Consider the following 20,768-nt stretch of genomic DNA (forward strand, 5'->3'; position numbering starts at 1 on the left):
CCCTTCCCCAATGTCATCAACTGCTGCCGAGAAAAGCAAAAGATGGTCCCAGCACCATCCCCTCTCCCAACACTTCATTTAAGTCAGAACAAGGATTAAAAGGCATTCTCCTCTCCAACAGAACATGTGCTGCAAGGACTTTGGGGCAATCAGACATGATCTTGAATACACAGCAGAGCCTGAATGAGGATTAGGTACAACTTCAAACTTTCAACCACTCTCTTCTATTCATAACCAGGGTGTCAGATAATCATTTCCATCATGCAGTGCACAGCTGAACTTCAGAACTTGCTTCCACAGAAGGTAGGATGGCCACCAGCTTGGATGGCTGTAAACTAGGGTTGGACAAACATATGGAGGATAAGCCTATCAATGCTTGGTAGCTGCAACAAGAGGCAGTAATACTTCTAAATACCAGTTGCTGGAGACTGCAGGAGGGGAGAGTGTTCCTGTGCTTGGGTCCTGCTGGTGGAAATACCACAGGCAGCCTCTGTGAGAACAGGATGCTGGACTAGATGGGCCATTGACTCTTTTCAGACATTTCAATGTGTCAGGAGTGCTTGCAGGAGCCAGGCCCTGTGACCAATAGGACTTTGCAGGACTGGGGCCTTCCTAAGTTTGTTCTGAAGAGGCAAGGCGCAGCTGCACAGGTGAAGCCAATTGGTAACTCATAGCACCTGGTAGCAAGAGCCAGGAAGGGATATAAGGTCAGCATTTCCCTTTGGCTCTTTGCCACAGCAACACATTTCTTGCCTTGCTGTGTTTGGCTTCTTGCTTCCTGATCCTCGGACCTCTGCTTCTTGACTCCTTGCTTCTTGACCCTCGGACCCTTGACTTCATGACTCCTTGCTTCTCGATCCTTGGACCCTTGACTTCACGACTCCCTGCTTCCTGACCCTCGGATCCCTGGCTTCTGGACTCTCGTTCCTGCTCCCACCCTGCCATCTCGCCCCTGGTCCTGATGTCCTCAGCTGGGACTTCGACAGCCCGTAGACCGGACTGTGACACAATGCACCATGGAAGTGCAGGGGGGCAGTGGAGGGAAGGGGTTCTCCCAGACAATGTGTTTGTTTAGCATTCATCACATTTGTTTGTCGGGAGGTTGGACAGTGCTGCACCAAACATTACTCCACATTTTCCTGTGCATCTTCCCATCACATTTCGTATTACAAAAGTCTTTTCTTTGAGGGAGGCAGGTGTTGTGCAAGTGCTCCCAATCAACTGCGGTTGCACCACCTGAACTTGCTAGTATATGACTGAATCCCACCCCAAAAGAGTGACACTCTGGAGATGTCCAAGAATTCCACTTCACACGAGTGACTGTGAAAGCGGAACTGAAAGACCTTCCTCTGGGGTAGATGCCAAACACAAAAAGGGTGAAAACGGACAGGGGTACCATTCATATGTTTGGCATGAAATCTTGGCTCCATTTGAGATTGCAAAACCTAAAGGAGAACAGGCTCTGGTGCTCACTGATATAAGGCTCCTTACTGTAGTTCAGTGTGTTTTAGAGTGGAACAATCTTTCTTTAGGAGCTTGTGATTTCTTAAAATTCAGAAGCGCTTTTCAAAACCTGAACAACTCAGGAATCAGCGTGAAAAACAAAGCAATTCTTCTCCCTCATTCATCCATTTTGAACCTCTGCAAATAAGATGGGGAGAGAGCAGGGTGTGTGTGTGGGGGGGGGGGTTTCAAGGTCCTGAAGGAGGAGTATCTTTTGTGGAAATGCATTGAACTACGACAAAGTTTTGCCTCAGTGAGCTTTGTTTTCTTCATTTGAGATGCCTTCTCCCTTTTTCTTGTGCTCCCTTTGAGATAAGCCTAATAATGCTGTCACAGACAAGGAGAGTCAGTAGGGACTCAGTTTTTGAGGGTAGCCCCAAGCAATGCAGCCGGAGAGAGCCCCATAACTGTTCTGCGGAGAGTTGAAGACAGAGTTGCCTGACAATAGACATGAATAGAGGGAATTAACAAAGGGGATGCTTGCACTCTAGGCAGAGTCCAACTTAGCCAGAACATGCCTCAACTTAGAGCAGCCTTTGTCAACCAGGTGCGCTTTAGATGTTTTGGGCCAACCTTCTGATCAGCAAGTCCTAGGCTCTGTGGTTTAACCCACAGCGCCACCCGCGTCAGAATTGTAGAGTTGGAAGCGTCACCTATTCCATCCCCCAGCAATCCAGGAGTCTTGTTGTCTGGCATGGGGCTTGAAACTACAACCCTGAGATTAAGAGTCTTGTGCTCCACCAACTGAGCTATTCCACAGGATGCCATCTAGTCCAGCATCCTGTTCTCACAATGGCCAACCAGATGCCTCTGGGAAGCAAGCAAGCAGGACCCGAGTGCAATGGGGCTCTTTCCTTCTGTAGCTTCCAGCAACTGGTTTTCAGAAGCATCATTGCCTTTGACCGTGGGGCAGAGAATAGTCATTGTGGCTGGTGGCCACTGGTAGCCTACTCCTTGCATGCCATTGCAATAGATCATTGCAGTTAACAGTAACAGATTATGGTAAAGCAGTAGTGGCTAGCTTAGTGGGGCAGAGGCACAGAGCATTGTCGCATCTCTCCTGGCTGGGGTTTGGAGGGGAGGCAAGATTGTGGCTCTGCAGACACACCACCAGCAGTGTCAGACTGGCTCTGTTGCTGCATCCGATCCAAATCTTGCTCGGCTCCATCCGGGGAAGCTGCAGTGATCCCTGTGCCAGACAGAGTGGCTCTTGTTTCCACCACACTGCCTGCTACTGCTGTAAAGCTGGATTTCCTGCTAGATTATTCGTCCTACCGAGCAGGCACACTATCTGAGAACAGGAGCAATGCTATCTTTAAAAGGAGGGAACTGAAGGGTAGGGAGGAGGAAAGAGACAGAGAGCGCACGCTGATCTTCCTTTTCAATCTCCTGCTTCAACTGGGAACCTGATTCCTCAGGGAGCAAATCTCTTGGCAGAGATGCATTTCATCATACGCACCCCAGGGGAGCGTAGAAACTGCTGTTCTCTTGCGATGGTTTCTGGTCCCAGGTGAAATCAAGTTGGAGTCGATGTATATTAATAAACCTGAAGTTGCAAATGTCTTCAAGGAATACTGGTGCATGCATAGCGTATATTATACATACGCCCAAAGCACACTAAATGTGCATTCAAAATGTCTACAGCCAAAGACAGGCCACGAGGACAGTAGCACCTTCTTTCCGTTTCTCCATTCCTGGCTTGCTACAGCCAGAACTGTCCTCCAAACATCAAGGGTTAAAAGCACAAAGCAAGAAAATAATAAGGAAAAAGTTTCTCTCCCCCACACAGACACACACAGTGGCTGTGCAGAATCTTTTTCCTCTTTCATGAAAGCCCTGGAGAGGCCCTTTAAACTTAAAATCCCAACATTTGCAAGTGGAGTGCTTTTGCTTCTAACTGCCTCTGCTTCCCCCAGAGTTCCTGCTCTGCCTCTTTCAGAGTCTGCCTGTCTGTGTATGTGTGTTTTAAACTCAGCTCAGTTCAAAAGCAGGCACTGTTAACTGCAGGTTTATTCCTGGGGAACAGACCAGCCAAGGACAGGGTTTTCAAGAAGCACCCCTGGCCTTTGGAATGCATCTCTCTGTTTCTTGCAGGCAGCATCAGTGCAGACAGCCTCATTTACGGTCCACCCACCAACTGAGTAGAATAGAATTTCTACAGCTTACACACCCACCCACACGGTAGTGCACTTTTGACAGTCTCTCTGGCTGTACTTGTGCAGGCACACACCTGCAGGTCATATTGCACTGCCAGCTTCAGGGTGATGTGCAGCTTATCTGCTTGATGGTGCGGCACCATAGGTCCACTGCGCATGGCTTAACATCCATGCTAATGCAAGCCACAGAATCCAGACCACAGGCTGGCATCATCAGTTGTGCTGGATTCAATTATCCAGTACCCACTTGCTTTCTGTATTTAGCAGTTTATGACACAGCCTCAACGATGCCCTTCTGTAAGCTGTATTGCCCCCCTATGCTCCTTTGTGAGGAAGTGTGGGATATACATACCTATATGAATTTAATAAATAAAGAAAAGAAACATTGCCTCCAGTTGTTATGTACCTTCTTCCTGCACTTTTTTAATTGCAACTCTGTCATTTGTATTATTACGCTGCTGTTTAATATCATTTTAAAATATTGCAAGAAATTTGCCTGGTGACTATTGTAGTTTCCTTGGGGTTACAGCAGTTGCAGACATGGGAAAATGTAATGGTGTCAAATGAGGGAACAGGAAGGGTCAGACATTTAAAATCCACCCCTGCTCCAGTCCATCTTCCAACCCAAATAACTTAAGCTGTCCTAGCAATATGCCCTCCGGCAATGAGGTGCTGTTACTCAGTGTCTGTCCAAAAGAAAACAATTGCTACCCAAAACTTGATTGTGAACACAGAAACATAGGAAGCTGCCTTATACCAAGAGAGATGGGGCTGGGCGCCTGGAGATGGGGATTTCGATCCAAACTACTAGAAATAAATGAATCATCTGGAGCATGTGGATGTTTTTCATACTACTTTTTTGATATCTGTATTAGGCATTATTCTATCTCCTGTTCAGTTTTAAGGTGTTCAAGTTGGATTGGTTTATTTCTATTGTTTTATACAAATGTGTTCGGATTGGGGGGTTGTTGTTTTTTTGCATTTATTTCCAACTGTTTCTCATCTGCACTTTTTTGAGTGGTTATACTTAATTGTTCACTTTGGGCACCATGTTGTGGGAAGGTGTCAGACAAACAAACCGACGATGGAAGTGGTGATGCCAGCATTGCAGAGGATTGGGCTAGAAGACATTTTGGGTCTGTTCCAACTCTTTCATTCTGTGATTCTGCAATGATGACGATGGTGATATGGACCCGACTGAACACAGCTGAGAGCTTATTATGAAACCAACTTTGTGATGGTGGCAAAACACAACAGAACGTAACCAATGGGTTGGGTCCAGCAAGGTTCTGCTTAGAGTAGTCCCACTGACATTAAGGGGGCTAAATTAGACCATTCATTTCAGTAGATCTACTGTGAATAGGATTCTGAATAGCTCAGTCAGTAAAGCATGAGACACTTAATCTCAGGGCCATGGGTTTGAGTGCCACATTGGGCAAAAGATTCCTGCATTTCAGGGGGTTGGACTAAATAACCCTTGCAGTCCCTTCCAACTTTAAAATTCTATGAATCTATGAGTCTATGATTCTATGGCTAACACTAAACACAATCCAATGCTTCTCTACTAGCCTTGCATCCTGGGGAGCAACCCTAATTATAACAGTGGTAGTCCTGCCATTCAGCACTCTCTCCACCCTTCCAAAATTCACCAGGGGATCCATGGGGAGAAGAAGAGTGCACAGTTCAGCACATTCCTGCCATAGCTCAGAGCTTGTCACGATTGTTCCAGAATGGACCTGGTGGCTCCTCACTCCCCACCCCCATGTAATCCACAGCTTCCAGCCATCTTCATAGCCTTTCATGGTATTAACCAGGAAGGATCCCCAGAGTCTGTCTGACACCCCTTCCCCTGCCTTTCTCTTTCTCTGCCCGATTCCAGCAGCGGGACTTGCCAACAGGCTAATTGTCAAATGATGGAATGATGCCAGAGAACGGCGCGCAGCTGAATGAAGCCTTGGCAAATCCAGAGGGAGTTAATTATCACATTATTGATACAGATTTAGATTTGGAAAAGGGGGAGAGAAAAAAGAGCACAGCCTTTCCCCACCCCCTCCCTTGACACACAGAATTAAAGGTGCGAGTAATAATGCGCTGCCTCGAAGCCAATCCCCGGCAGCCCCTCTTAACACAAGTAAAATTATGCCAGAAATGAGCAAGATTATGCGAGCGGGAGGGAAAGAATTGCATTGACCTCTGTAGCAGACCTCCCTCTGATACAGTGCAAACACTCCCCAGAGTCTCTGGGTTGCAGCATTCATGCCTTCCCTTTCTGTGACTTTGGATGCCTCTTGTTTTCATCCATCTCGTTTGAATCTTGCTCTTCCTCCCAGGAGCTCATTGGTGGCCTAAGAGCCTCCACCACACACTGACCAGGTTTTATAGTTAGGCTAAGAGATTATGGGCTGTGGCAGGATCAGCTGGGGAGTTTCATGGCTGAGGGCAAATGGAAGCCAGATCTCCCTGATAAAGAGCCACATGCTTCATCTCATTGTTAGGCTCAGGTAGAAGCAAAAAGTGTGATTAGTTTATCTTTCTCATAAATCATAGAATGACAAAATTGTAGAGTTGGGAGGGGTCCAAAGGGTCATCTACTCCAAACCCCTGCAATGACATGGAACTCAGCCCCAGCTAACAACAACAACAACAACAACAACAACAGTTGTTAGAAGGCCCCTTTCCCTTCAGAGAGCTACATTTCCCAGCATACTCTGGGAAATACAGTCTTTTAAGCCACTCAGGGAATAGCAGTTCTATGAGGGGAACAACTCTCAGCAGCCTTAACAAACTACAGCTCCCAGGATTCTTTGGGGGAAGCCATGACTGTTAAAGTGGCATCATGCTGCTTTAAATGTATGGCGTGGATGCAGCCTCAGCTCACGCTAGCCACTCAGCACATCTCTTGAGCCTCACTGTCAGTTCAGTGAGTCTGGTGCTCATCCTGGAAAACAGTCCAACAGATCTCTGGGGAGCACTGCCTATTAGAATATGAGACTGGATGCCATATTTTAAAAGGCACTTACTGAATCTGTCTTGTGCAAATGGCTTGGAGAGGCGTTATGCAAAGCTTAACCCCACCAACATTTATGTGCACTAAAGTATGTGCCAAGGGGTGCATGACTGTGACTGTAGTCCAATGTTACATACCATCCATCCTGGGGGACAGGCACACTCTCCAGTGACGTGGTGGCAGGTGCCCCCATTCTGGCATGGGCACCGCTGCTCACACTGCGCTCCATGGCTGCCGGGAGGACAATGCTCTTCGCAGCTTCGCAGGTGTTGTCAGAAGCGAGGAGGGACGGACACCAAAATGAAACACAAAACAGACACGGAAACAATTTACATCAGGAAGCTACAAGAGGGCAGCCCACTACAGGGCTGTTGCAGGAGCGCCTACACAAATAATCAAACACTCAGCAAATTCCGATTGACGGCATCAATGGTAAAATGTAGCTATCCAATATTTATTACTCCAAACAGCATTGCTTTTGTTTCAGATCCTTTATTCGTTTTAAGAGCCCTTCACTCAGAAAGATAACCTCTGGTTCATGGGAGATAAAAGTATTTCCACAAGGGGAAGATTCAGTTGTACACTGGGCAAGTGGTATGGCAAGCTGGGTGGAAGGTATGTGCTGAACTCCCCAAACTCAACAAACATTTGCAATACAGTATGATGCAATACAGGGGACGTGGGTGGCGCTGTGGGTTAAACCACAGAGCCTAGGACTTGCCGATAGAAGGTCGCCGATTCGAATCCCTGCGATGGGGTGATCTCCCGTTGCTCGGTCCCTGCTCCTGCCAACCTAGCAGTTCGAAAGCACGTCAAAGTGCAAGTAGATAAATAGGTACCGCTCCGGTGGGAAGGTAAACGTGCACTGCTCTGGTTCACCAGAAGTGGCTTAGTCATGCTGGCCACATGACCCAGAAGCTGTACACCGGCTCCCTTGGCCAATAAAGAGAGATGAGCGCCGCAACCCCAGAGTCGGCCACGACTGGACCTAATGGTCACTGGTCCCCCTGACCTTTACCTTATGATCGCCTCTTACACAAGGTTTGGTTCAAAGGGTTTCCCATGTATACATGAAAATCGTGCATGCCACACAGATGGTCTGTGAGGGAAACATATTCACTATGTGATGGTGAGCTTTGCTTCCTTGGTGGGTCAAAAATTGCACAGGGCTTCTCTCAAAAAGAAGGAATCCTAACTGGGCACATTTCAGACGACTGTAACACTAATATTTAAAGCATCATGATGCCACTTCAAACAGTCATGGCTTTCCAGAAACAATTCTGGGAGCTGTAATTTGCCAAGGGTGCAGAGAGTTGCTAGGAGGCCCCTCTTCTCCCCACAGAACTACAATTCCCAAAGTTCTCTGCAAAGAGGGGTCAATGGTTTGACTACTCTCTGAACTGTAGCTCTGGGAGGTGGAGCAGAGGCCTCCTAACAACTCTCAAACTACAGCTCCCAGAATTCCTTGGGGCAAGCCATGGCTGCTTAAAGTGGCATCATAGTGCTTCAAATGTATGGTGTGAATGTGGTCCTAAGAGAAAGCAACTGCCGCAAAGCCCGCATGTAAAAGGTACCCAGCACTCAACTTACAAGACACCTGTGTATCCAGGAGCACAGTGGCACTCCCCGGTCTTATGGTCACAGGTGGCCCCATTGTGACACTGGCACTTCAGCTGGCAACCTTTGCCGTAACTTCCTGGGTCACACAAGTCCTCACAGCGCCATCCTTTGTATCCAGTCGCACAGACGCAGGCGCCAGTGATGGGGTTGCAAAGCGCTTCATTCTGGCACTGGCAGCGGTTGCTGCAGTGAGGACCCCAGTGGTCACTATCACAGCCTGGAAGCAGAAGGAGAAACACATGCTCATTTAGCAGAAGAACACAACACATTAGTGGCACTTCATGTGATCCCTTGGAAGGTTAGGAACAGAAGAAAAGTTGAAGCACTCCCCACATCAAACACACACATACACATATGTAGAAATTATAGCCGAAATTCTTCAGAAGGTATTTCCTAAGCCTTTTAGCTGTTGTAAGAAAAGGTTTTTTGGCTGTCTTTTATGGTTGTTTTTCTCTATTATAAGCTGTATTTTTTAAAAATAATGTTATGTTGCAAATCACTGAGGAAATACTTTAGATGGGTATCCGCATACATTTAATAAATAGCATGAATCTTTTCCCCCCCTCTCTCAACCTTCCTTTGCAGAATTTCATCTTCATTTTCTCCACTATTCCTTTTCTCTTTTTTTTGTAGTGCCCCCACCCACACAAACGCCTTGGAACGATGGCCGGTTTGGAGTATCCTTTAAAAGCAAGACATGGTGTGCTCCCTTGCGAGAGTCTCCCTGTGGGACTGGTGCACTTGGGGATACAGGCTTCTCTTAAATGGCATGGGTTCTGTTGCGAACAGCAAATGTGGTCTGAGTTCTTGGTGATGGGATGAAGGTCATGCACCCTGGCTCTTCCCCCTCCTCCTCTGCAGTTATCCAGCCCCCCCACCTTCTAGATGGTCAATGTCTTTCCCTGTTCCTGGGGAATATCTCCACTCCATGGATGGGGCAGGACATGGAGTCAGTGGCCCTGTCCATCTCCCTTCCCCAGTCTCTAAAGGCAAGGGGGTGGGGGCCACTCCCTCCCTCTCAGGCTGTTCCCCACCAAAGGCATCCTTTGTGCCCCTCCTCTTCTTCCTCATCATCTGAGAGCGGCTGCCACCCCAGCACTGTGCCAGTCAGGATTGAGAGGCTCATCATAAACAAACACACACACATGCCCCTCAAAGGGAGAAAATATATTGAAAAGCTCACAGAGAATGATAGGCACTTGGGTATGTCTAAAGCAGGCCTTTAGATCATGGACTGGGGCTGTGTTGGCAGAGAGGAAAGGGCACTCCAATCTCTGACTGGCTCTCAGGGCGATCGTGTCCCCTGGATTTACAGCAACAGAAAAAAAGGAACAAGTCCTGGCAATACACCCACTACATCATGCATTGTTTTTACTGCATAGTAAACAGGGATGGATTTATCTCTTTTCCCTATGGAAGGGGATACAGGGATGAGAGAGAGAGGAGCTGTTGTCTCTGCCAATTTCAGATGCTCTCTCTCAAAAATAGACTTGTCTCTTGAACAGGGCTTGGTATGCAGCCAGGCTGACCAGGACTCTTGTCCCCTAGGCCTGTTTTTGCCAGGAAAAAGGCTGTTTCCCCCTCTCATAATGTTAGAACTCATGGACATCCAATGAACCTGAATGTTGGAAGATTTAGGACAGATAAAATTACCGTATTTTTTGCTCTATAAGATATACTTTTCCCCTCCTAAAAAGTAAGGGGAAATGTGTGTGCGTCTTATGGAGCGAATGCAGGCGGGAGGCTCTGCTCAGCGCTCCCTTTAAAGAGCCGCACACATACTCTGGGTGCTCTTTAAAGGGAGCGCGGCTCTTGGGGGAGCCTTAGTCGTGCGCAGCCTCTCCTGGGCAAGGGGAGCCTTCATCCCCTGTCCGGGAGAGGCTGCGCACGGTTAAGCCAGAAGCCAGGACAGCCAGCAGGATTCAGAATATTTGTTTTCTTGTTTTCCTCTTCCGAAAACTAGGTGCGTCTTATGGTCTGGTGCGTCTTATAGAGCAAAAAATACGGTAAGTATTTATTCACACAGCACATAGTCAAACCATACAACTCACTTACCCAGGAGACAGCGATGGCACTGATTTGGATGGCTTTAAAAGGGGTTTAGCCAAATTCATGGAGAAAGTAATCAATGGTTACTAGCCACAAGGGCTATGCTCTGCTTCCACAATTGGAGGCAGCAATGCTTCTGAATTTATGGAGGAGGAGAGAGTGCTCTTGTGCTTGGGTCCTGCTAGAAGGTTTCCCATTGGGGCATCTGGCTGACCACTGTGAGAACAGGATTCTGGGCTAAATGGGTCATTGGCCTAACCCAGCAGGCTCTTCTTATGTTAAGGCTGGGCACAGAAAACAGCAGTAAGGGAGGTGGTGCCTCTGAGCATAAACAAAGTGACTTGCCAGGGAATGACCACAAGCAGCCACAGGCTCCCAGGAAATCTTGAGTCTCAACATCTCTGCATTCAGAAACTAAACATTGGTGCCGGACGCCTTATCAGACATCTGGACAAATCTTTCAATCAATTGAGTTAACCCAGTGAGATAGCACCATTAGCACTCTTAGAAGAAAAGAAAAAACACACCACCAGAATTCTTCCTCCAGAGACCATGTAAATAAGGAAGCAACATTCACTACAGCAAAACCAAATCTGAGTATCTTTAAAGGCTCTGGCTTAATTTGACCTTATTTCAGGGTCTCTCTCTCCCTCTCTGCACGTGACAAAATCCATACTCTTTATATGATGTGTCAGGGGAGCATTATAAATATTCCATCAAAGGTAAAGAGAAGGAAGGGAGAATTCTTGGCTCAACCTGAAAGCCAAGAGAGCCAAATCCTCTCCTCCTTTTGCACCACAAGGTACCCTGGAGCTGCTCGATTTATTTCTAATTTACATCCAGATGAGCAGGAGGTAGAAAGGAGAGGATTCGGCCAGAATAATAAACCATTCCAGAACATTTGGAACATGCATTTTTTATCATTTAAATAAAATACTAATCTTGTAAGGAAGGGAGATAATGAATTGAACGGAGGAAGTTGAACCGGAGAAGAGGAGATGCCAGGAGCAGAGCACTTGGGGACAGCCATCATATCTCTCTCTTTGAGGAAGAGCTGCAGCTCGGTGGAAGAACACCCACTTTGTCTGCAGAAAGTCCTGGGTTCAATCCCAGACAGCATTTCCAGGTACAACTGGAGAGACTCCGGGATACCCTGAGGAGCTGCTGGCAGTCAGTGCAGACACTACTGAGTGGTTTTGACTCTGTAAAAGGCCGCTCCCCGCCCTCTGTATTAAAAGCAAACACCCAATAAAGTTACAGAGTACAAGATGCTGAAGTCTTGTCCAGCTATGAAAACCAGGCCTACTCTTTCTTCCTATTCTAAATTTCGCTCTTAGCATAGGAACAAAGAAAGCTACTCTATAATGATCCAGACTATCAGTCCATCTAGTGTTGTCTACACTGACTGGCAGTGGCTGTCTCTCCCAGTTCTACCTGGAGTTTCTGGGAATTGAACTGTGACCTTCTGCACTCAGAGCATGTACTCTTATCCCTGAACTATGGCTCTTACCCCAAACAAACAGGAAACACACTGAACAAATTTGTAAAAGATGCTTTCATTTCAGATTGCCCTGGACGAGCCATGAGTGTGTCTTCCAACTCTTCTAGGGACACAGGAATGTGCCGTACACTGAGTCAGGCCACTGGTCCATCCAGCTAAGTATTGCCTGCACTAGCTGGCAGAAGCTCCCAGGGTTTCTGCCAGTCTCTCACAGCCCTACTTGGAGCTGCTGGGGCCTTGGGCATTTCTGCATGCAATCTGCCACTCAGCAATGGCCCTTCATTATCTCACAAGGCCACAATTGCTCCCTGGGCCACCCCCTTTACTGAGTGCAGAGGAAAAACACTGAAAGGAGGGTTCCGTCGCCGCCACCACCACCAATGCTGAAATGGGGTCATAAGAGAGGCATTTCAAAACTTGAAACAAATCTTCCGATGGTGCTTTTCCATATTTGCTTTCTGTAATGCCTGGCTCCCCTGTTGGGAGTTCACACCCGTGAGAACAGCATTTGCACAAAGCACGTGCGGCTAGCACTGAACCTGCAAAACGCAACGCGGGGAATGAGAAGCTTCCTCCCATCACCCCTATCACATGTGGGAAGCATCTGTCAACATTTCAACTCCCACGTTAGAGCAAGACAGCATAGCAGCTTCAGTTGCATCGCAGGGCGACGTTGGCTGCGGTCCACTTCACAGCCACAGTTCAGCTTGGCTCCATTGAACACCGTTGGCAAGAGAAACACAGGACAGGGGACTGCTTAAACAAGTTGCAATAACAAGAGGCTGAGAAACCCACTTCCATGCAGGCTGTTCCTCCCACGCCACTGTGGGCTCCAGCCAAGTCTATGAAATGACTTGTTCCCTTCATAAGATGCATCAAAATCACACCAGTTACTTTTTTTGGTTGGAGCAATGCACTGGTTATCTTTATGCAGCTGAAACTCAGCCCCCAAAGCTTATCATGATAAAACAGCAACAACACAACTGCTTATTCAAACAAGCTTTCCACATGAATCATAGACTTGCAGAGTTGGAAGGGACCCAAATGGTCTTCAAGCCCTTCCAATGAACCTGATGTGCCTTCTCAGTATATTCTCAAGAGACCCAGGGTTATGGCAAAATGTACAAATTATGGGCGATGAACTTTTTCTGTTGAGGCCCACGTGCCCTTGGGGATAATCTGTTGGGAGCCAGATGTCAGAGATGGGCAGGGCTAGAGCCACCTCCATCTCTCTTGAGGTCTTCACTGCCCCACATTCTCTTTCTCTCTTAAGGTCATCATCACCCACCTACACTCTTTGAATCATATTTGCACACACCATCCATCCAATGAATGTCTACCAGGTACTCTCAAATATTTACCCCCCGCAGGGAGTTGCAATCCCAAAAAACTGTAGGAATCTGCCCTTCACAGAGTAGACAGTTGGTCCATCTAGCACTATATTGCTGACACTGACAGGCAGTGTGTTTCTGATGTGGGACATCCAGACATCGCCTACCTGGAGATGCTGGGGACTGAACCTGGGACCTTCTGTATGCAAAGCAGATACTCTTATGCTGAGCTATGTCCTTATGAAGGTGATTCACATGGAAGATGGTGCAAGCTTGTTTTCTTCCACTCCATTTTTTTTATAATAATTTTTTATTGATTTTCCAACACAGATTAAAAAACAAAACAATGCACAATACATAGACAAACAAAACATATAGACATGTATAATTTCAAAACCTCTTTTTCATAAACCTTACTTCCCAGACTTCCCCTTACCTCCCCTTTTCTGCATCCCTGTTTTAAAATTTCTTCAACAACCCCTCACTCCAATTAACTAATTACTCATTTTCTTTTTTTTAGCTTCTTCTCATACTTAGTCAATTACAGCTGTAATTCTATACTTTTTCCTTTCCCTTGACATTTTAGCACTCATTAATTTTACAACGGGACGCGGGTGGCGCTGTGGGTAAAAGCCTCAGCGCCTAGGGCTTGCCAATCGAAAGGTCGGTGGTTCGAATCCCCGTGGCGGGGTGCGCTCCCGTTGCTCGGTCCCAGCACCTGCCAACCTAGCAGTTCGAAAGCACCCCCGGGTGCAAGTAGATAAATAGGGACCGCTTACTAGCGGGAAGGTAAACGGCGTTTCCGTGTGCAGCTCTGGCTCGCCAGAGCAGCGATGTCACGCTGGCCACGTGACCCGGAAGTGTCTCCGGACAGCGCTGGCCCCTGGCCTCTTAAGTGAGATGGGCGCACAACCCCAGAGTCTGTCAAGACTGGCCCGTACGGGCAGGGGTACCTTTACCTTTTACCTTAATTTTACAACAGTTCTTGAGATATACTTTAAATTTCTTCCAGTCTTCTTCCACCGTCTCTTTTTCTTGGTCACGGATTCTGCCCGTCATCTCCGCCAATCCCATGTAGTCAATCACCTTCGTCTGCCATTCTTCCAGTGTGGGTAGTTCTTGTGTCTTCCAATACTTTGCTAAAAGAATCCTTGCTGCTGTGGTAGCATACATAATAAACGTCCTATCCTTCCTTGACACCAATTGGCTGACCTGTTTTCTGCCACTCCAGAGGGGAGGACCCAATCCAAGGACTCCAAGTCACAAGAAAAGAGATTTTGACCCAACATTGTTGTTGTTGTTTAGTCATTTAGTCATGTCCGACTCTTCGTGACCCCATGGACCAGAGCACACCAGGCACTTCTGTCTTCCACTGCCTCCCGCAGTTTGGTCAAACTCATGCTGGTAGCTTCGAGAACACTGTCCAACCATCTCGTCCTCTGTCGTCCCCTTCTCCTTGTGCCCTCCATCTTCCCCAACATCAGGGTCTTTTCCAGGGAGTCTTCTCTTCTCATGAGGTGGCCAAAGTATTAGAGCCTCAGCTTCACAATCTGTCCTTCCTGTGCGCACTAAGGGCTGATTTCCTTCAGAATGGATAGGTTTGATCTTCTTGCAGTCCATGGAACTCTCAAGAGTCTCCTCCAGCACCATAATTCAAAAGCATCCATTCTTCGGCGTTCAGCCTTCTTTATGGTCCAGCTTTCACTGCCATACATCACTACTGGGAAAACCATAGCTTTTACTGTATGGAACTTTGTTGGCAAGGTGATGTCTCTACTTTACCCAACATTAGGAAGAACTTTCTGACAGTAACAGCTGTTTGACAGTAGAACCGACTCTCTTGGAAGTTACTGGACTTTTCTTCATGGGAGGTTTTTAAGCAGAGGTTGGCTGGCCATCTGTCAGGGATTCTTTAGCTGTGATTCTTGCACTGCAGAGGGTTGGACTAGATGACCCTTGGAGTCCCATTCAACTCTGCATTTCTATTTTTCTAGCTTATTAACTCCCCATTCTAAGTTTGCCCCTCTCCTTGGGTGCTGGAGACCCAAACGGTTCTTCTCTATATAATGAAAGTAAGCAGAACCAGCTACCATACTCCTCTGAGAGTATGTTGGGATTATCTGCCCTCTCTTTTGGAGTTCTTTCCTTGGGCTTATAAGAAGTAAACAAGGTAATTGGGGGGGGGGGGAGGCAATCATCAGTATTTGCCAGCTCCCTGCAAAAAGATAGATGATCACACAGCAGAGGAAGTTAATGCCATCTTCATTTTTCTAAAGAGACACAAGGATGTCCTTGGATCCTTGAGGGAACGATCCCACTGATTGTATCACAGCCAGGCAGTCTCTATCTGATAACACACATGGCTAATACAGTCACGATTTAATCTTGAAGAGCCATCTCATTAGCCACCAACTCTACTGAATACAGTTGCTTAATTCAATTGTGGAACATCCAAAACCTCACAGTTCCTTTTCTTTTCTGTGCCATTTGGAAGAGACTTCTCTCTGACAAAGGTCTGTCCTGCAGCGTTCCATTTAAAATAATGTTCTAGCCAATTCCCCTCAGCGGTATTAATTTTTGTTCTTGGTCTAATAATGCAAATGGCAAAAATAAAAAATGTAAAAAAAATTGAAGGGTTTTTTTTTGGTGTGTGCCTCTAATTGATAGAAACAAAGTTTGGGAACGCATGCAGATCCCACTGGCCAATTCTCAAAAAGAACTTGTCATAGGAGACACATAAAAGATGAGCAAAAAAAAAAACCAGTGATGGAAAGAAAACGACCGAAACACATCAAACAGGTTTCTTAAAAAAGATATTTTTTAATCAATGGCCACTTTGAGCATTATGGTGGGGAAAGGAATATCTGAAATCCCTACCTCTCTTTTAAAAGCTTTCTATGACTTTTGTAGACATTACTGCCCTGCTGAACGAGTTTCCAGTTGCTTATCCAGCGGATTACTTCAAAGGCTGCCCCCTTCCCATCTCATACTGCGGCTCCTGCAGGGTATCTATTTCCAACCCCAATTCAAAAGGCAATTGCCCCACACTCAGTCTCCACAAAATGACTTGCAGGGCGAGCTTTGCTCTGGGCTGTGGAGAGGGATATATCCTGCTGAGGATCAAGGGGGCTGTTAATTTCAAACAGATCCTCGAGGTCAGCTGAGGTGAACAAACTCACATGAAGAACAGGAAACATGGAGGATAATTGTATTGTGAATTTCCAGTATTGCTTTCCAGTACTGGAGGCAGTAAGTCTCCAAATACCTGTTGCCAGGAATCACAAGTGGAGAGGGAGAGAGCGTGCTTTCATACTCAGGTCCTTCCTGCAGGACTCCTAAAAACATCTGGTTGGCTGCTGGATTAATGGGGCCTTTGATCTGATTCTGCAGAGCAATTCTTAAGGCCCTATTTGAAGGAGATGCTCCTCTACAAGTGCAAAATCCAATTGAATGCAGAGGGGTAGCTGTTATGCATTTCCGTGGCTTTAAAAGAGGACCCCTCCCCCCAGAGCTAGAGGCAATGTGTCTCTGAATATCAGTTGCTGAGAATCACAAGTGGGGAGCATGCTCCTCCTGCTTGCGAGCTTCTCATAGGTATCTGGTTGACTACTGTGAGAACAGAAGCCTTTGCCTCATAACCCAGTGGCAGAATACATGCTTAGCAGGCAGAAGGACCCGGGTTCAACTCCACAAATCTCCAGGTCAGGCTGAGAATGTCTCCTGCCTGCTTAGCAGGCAGAAGGACCCGGGTTCAACTCCACAAATCTCCAGGTCAGGCTGAGAATGTCTCCTGCCTGAAACCCTGAAGAGCCACTCCCAGTAGTCCCAGTAGAGTGGTACCTCGGGTTAAGAACTTAATTCGTTCTGGAGGTCCATTCTTAACCTGAAACTGTTCTTAACCTGAGGTACCACTTTAGCTAATGGGGCCTCCCACTGCTGCTGCGCCGCTGCGCGATTTCTGTTCTCATCCTGAAGCAAAGTTCTTAACCCGAGGTACTATTTCTGGGTTAGCAGAATCTGTAACCTGAAGTGTCTGTAACCTGAAGCACCTGTAACCACAGGTACCACTGTACTGGGAGTACTGGGCTACATGGACCACTAGTCTAACTCTAATAAGGCAGCTTCATATGTTCCTAATAGTTTGTGAAAATCTTTTTTTAAAAAAAACAAAAAACCCACAATGAGGTGTCAGGTAGCTGCAAGCAACTCCCATGGCCAGTTGCCTAGGAACATACAAAGACAAGGAAGTTTCTTACCACCAGCTTTTTATTCAGCATTTACAGGGAGAGGCTTTGGAACACAGCCTCTTGGATAATGGCATTGTCCCGAGTGAATCTCCACCCTCTCGGTCTCTCCCACTCCCTCATGCGTCATCCCTACAGGTGCTGACAAGCGCCCTCTGCCTTTGAGCTCTTTGCTCTCCTACTTCCAAGGCTCGCCGGGTTGCGGGGGGGGGTCTGGAATGCTTTCTAAAGACAATGTGTCCATCAGCTGTCGCCTCCCTGGTGCTTCCTCTTCCTCCTTCTCCTCTCCCATTACCCATTATTTTGCAACTATTCCCCTTATCTGCCTCTGAGCTGTGACCTCCCTCAAACCCCTGTTGTAATTCTGAGCTGTCTTCCTCTTCTCTGGAAGGGTCAGGCTGGGGAGGCGGTCTCCACCATTCCTCCTCTGCCCAGTCCCTGACATCAGGCCACCAATGGGCATGCCAATCATCAGCGGAAAATGTAGTGGCACCTGAAGGGGGTTGGGCTCATAAAATAACATCATCATCATCATCATCATTATCAAGAGCAGCACCTCTTTTACTAGTTCTGTTTCATGAATGCTTCTTGGTGCTTTTTTGAGCATTGTCTTAGTAGTGAAGCAATAAAACTGCTCGCACATTTGCAAAGCTAAGCAGAGTCTGGTATTGTTTCAAACTGGACGGGGGCCTGCATGTTGAGATTCTTGGATTGCAGGAGATTAGTCTAGATGACTCCCGGGGTCCCTTCAACGCTACAATTCTACAATTTCCATGAATCAGATCACTGACTCATTGTATGGACTAATATTATCAACAGCTTTCTGGATTCTCAGTCAAGGATCCTTCCCATCTCTTCTACCTAAGAACTTCAATGGGTGCAGCCAGAGCTGAATACAGGGCTTTCTGCATGGTGCTGCTCTACCATGGAACTACATGGACTGGATAAGGGACAATAAACTGTGCTTGATCCTAGGAAGATGAAGGCTCTATGGGTGGATGGTTATGGTTCCCATGTTTGGGAAATTGGCAGGTTACCTGTTCAGGATGGAATTGCATGCCATCTGAAGCCCTTGCACAAAGGCCTTTCTTTGTGTTCCTTCTCCATGAGAGGTCTGGAGGGTGGAAAGACAAGAGCAGGGCTTTTCAGTGGTGGCGCCGTGTTTGGGGAATGCTCTCCCCAGGGAGACTCACCTGGGGCCTTCATTACATACCTTTAGATGCCAGACAAAAACATTTCTCTTCAATCAGGCAGCATACAATAACACATTATTTTAGGGGAAGCTGCTTTGCAGAAATGACTATATGAAGCAAAATTGCACACAAAAATGAGTATATAAATTCGCTCTAAAAGTCTGAAGAATTGTTAGGGTGACTTTTGAGAACTCAGAAACTGATGTGAAAGTATGGAGAAATGAAATCAAGATTTGGAGGAGGATGAGAAACTGAGAGAAACCAAAATTGGCAGAGGCATCCATCCCTAGGGAACCACAACCTTGGCTAAGAAACAGCTGGAGCTGGTGGAGGAAGAACACTTGGTCTTTATTTCATGGATCCTAAGGCTAAATTATCGTCCCTCCTCCACTCCCTACCCACTGCCACCCCAGATTGGAAATATAAAACAATTAGGTTCTCTAAAAATTTCAGAAGCAGATGAATGAAGGAACAGTCCCATTTTTGTCTTTGAAATGTAGCTCCCTTTCATTTTCTCAAAACACTTCAAAGACTTGTTTCCAGATATCTACATGTATCTCCTTGCTGCTCTCTTTTCTTCTTGGTGCATTTAAACCTTCTGATGTCCTTTTAATATTTGGAAAAGGAGTGCAGGACGCTTTAAATGCTCTGTTCCTTTTCTCAGCCAATACACCATTAGTATCCACACACACTTTTTGTAAAAAAAAAGAAGAGGAAAACCTTGCACATGTAAGGAAAACAGGATGACTTCTTTTCAAAAAGCCACAGGCTAGTTAACAGGCTAGAAGGGAGGTGATGATGATGATGATGATGATGATGATGCATCCATTTCCTTCTACTGCTAGATTCTGCCCACGTAGGATAGAACTGCTTGCAAGATCAGGTGGAGGAGCATTTAGACAGGGACAGCTCTACCACTGGGAAAAGTGAGGCAGCTGCCTCAGGCAGCAGTCATAGCTCCTTAGCTAGACACTCCCATCTGCTGGAGGACAGAGCTGGGTATGTTACCCAGCTCTGTCTGCAATGTCTGCTGCCACAGGTGCAGTGGAGGACACCAGAGTTCAGGTAACTGGTGTCCATTGGGACAAGATGAGTGTAAGGCAGGAGGCCAACAGTAGGGGGAGACAGAGCCAATGATTAGCAGTGCCAATTAATTCTAGTTTTATCCTCCTCCTCCTCCTCCTCCCTACAGAGTTCTATAAGGCACAAAGCTGAGAGGGGGGAGGAAGAAGAAGGTGACAGCCAGAACCAGCTCCGTTGGACCAGATGATGTATGTAAGATGGCAGGCTGAAGGCAGGATCAGGTTGGTGGAGCAGTGCCCCATTAGCCCTAATTGACCAGACTCCACGGCACTCTGGTCAGCTTCTGTATATGGAAAGGGAAGGGAAGCTGCAATCTTTTCCTTCCTTTGCCTCAGACAGAAAAACATTCTGGGCTTGCCCAGGATTTGGATCAGTTCTAGCTGAAGCTATTCCATTTCCAAACCAAATTTGTTTCTTGTCAGTTACCATTGAATTAGATGCCTACGTTCACATTAAAGACTGACTGGATGAGGTCGAATATTCTGCAATGTTTACTAGATATGGTGTTTATTACATTTTTTTGAGGCTGGCGTGTTTGCTGCTCTGAGATCCTTTAGGAGAAAGGGTGGGGTGGCTAGCTAAATGAATAGAAAACATGCCAGAGTCCCACCACCAGCACCACCTGCAAGGCATTTGCCAGAAGCCTAGCAAGACAGAAAAAACACACCCCTCTGGGGCATCCCACAGTGAAGTTCAGGAGCTGTCAGAGCAGTAGAAGACTAAAACAACCAGCTACTATTAGGGACACAAACCCAGTTATTGGAAATGCTGTAAAATTGCCTTTAGTTATTGTACTGCCCTGCTCTGGAACTGCTAAAGGGCCTTCTCAGTAGTGGCGCCCGCCCTGTGGAACGCCCTCCCATCAGAAGTCAAGGAAATAAAAAACTATCTGACTTTTAGAAGACATCTGAAGGCTGCCCTGTTTCGGGAAGTTTTTAATGCCTGATGCATCTATTGTGCTTTTAATTCTGTTTGGAGCTGCCCAGAGTGGCTGGGGAAACCCAGTCAGATGGGTGGAGTATAAATATTATTATTATTATTATTATTATTATTGAAGAAGACAATGACAAAAATATCAAAT

The 20,768-nt window shown here is 46.7% G+C and overlaps 1 protein-coding gene across 7 annotated transcripts in view; it reads right to left on the reverse strand.

The window, feature by feature from the left end:
* The window catches only part of MEGF11 (multiple EGF like domains 11), a 333,743-nt gene that overhangs the window by 119,036 nt on the left and 193,939 nt on the right, over positions 1-20,768 (reverse strand). For all 7 annotated transcript variants that reach the window (XM_083713081.1, XM_083713079.1, XM_083713078.1 and 4 more), the window contains 2 exons: positions 8,257-8,503; positions 6,804-6,924 (listed from right to left, as the gene is read on the reverse strand). In XM_083713081.1, the coding sequence (XP_083569207.1) occupies positions 6,804-6,924; positions 8,257-8,503 (368 nt within the window). The remainder of the gene's footprint in view (positions 1-6,803; positions 6,925-8,256; positions 8,504-20,768) is intronic.

This window comes from Podarcis gaigeae (genome assembly GCF_964106915.1).
Source record: "Podarcis gaigeae genome assembly, chromosome: 14".
In the NCBI taxonomy this organism is placed as follows: domain Eukaryota; kingdom Metazoa; phylum Chordata; class Lepidosauria; order Squamata; family Lacertidae; genus Podarcis; species Podarcis gaigeae.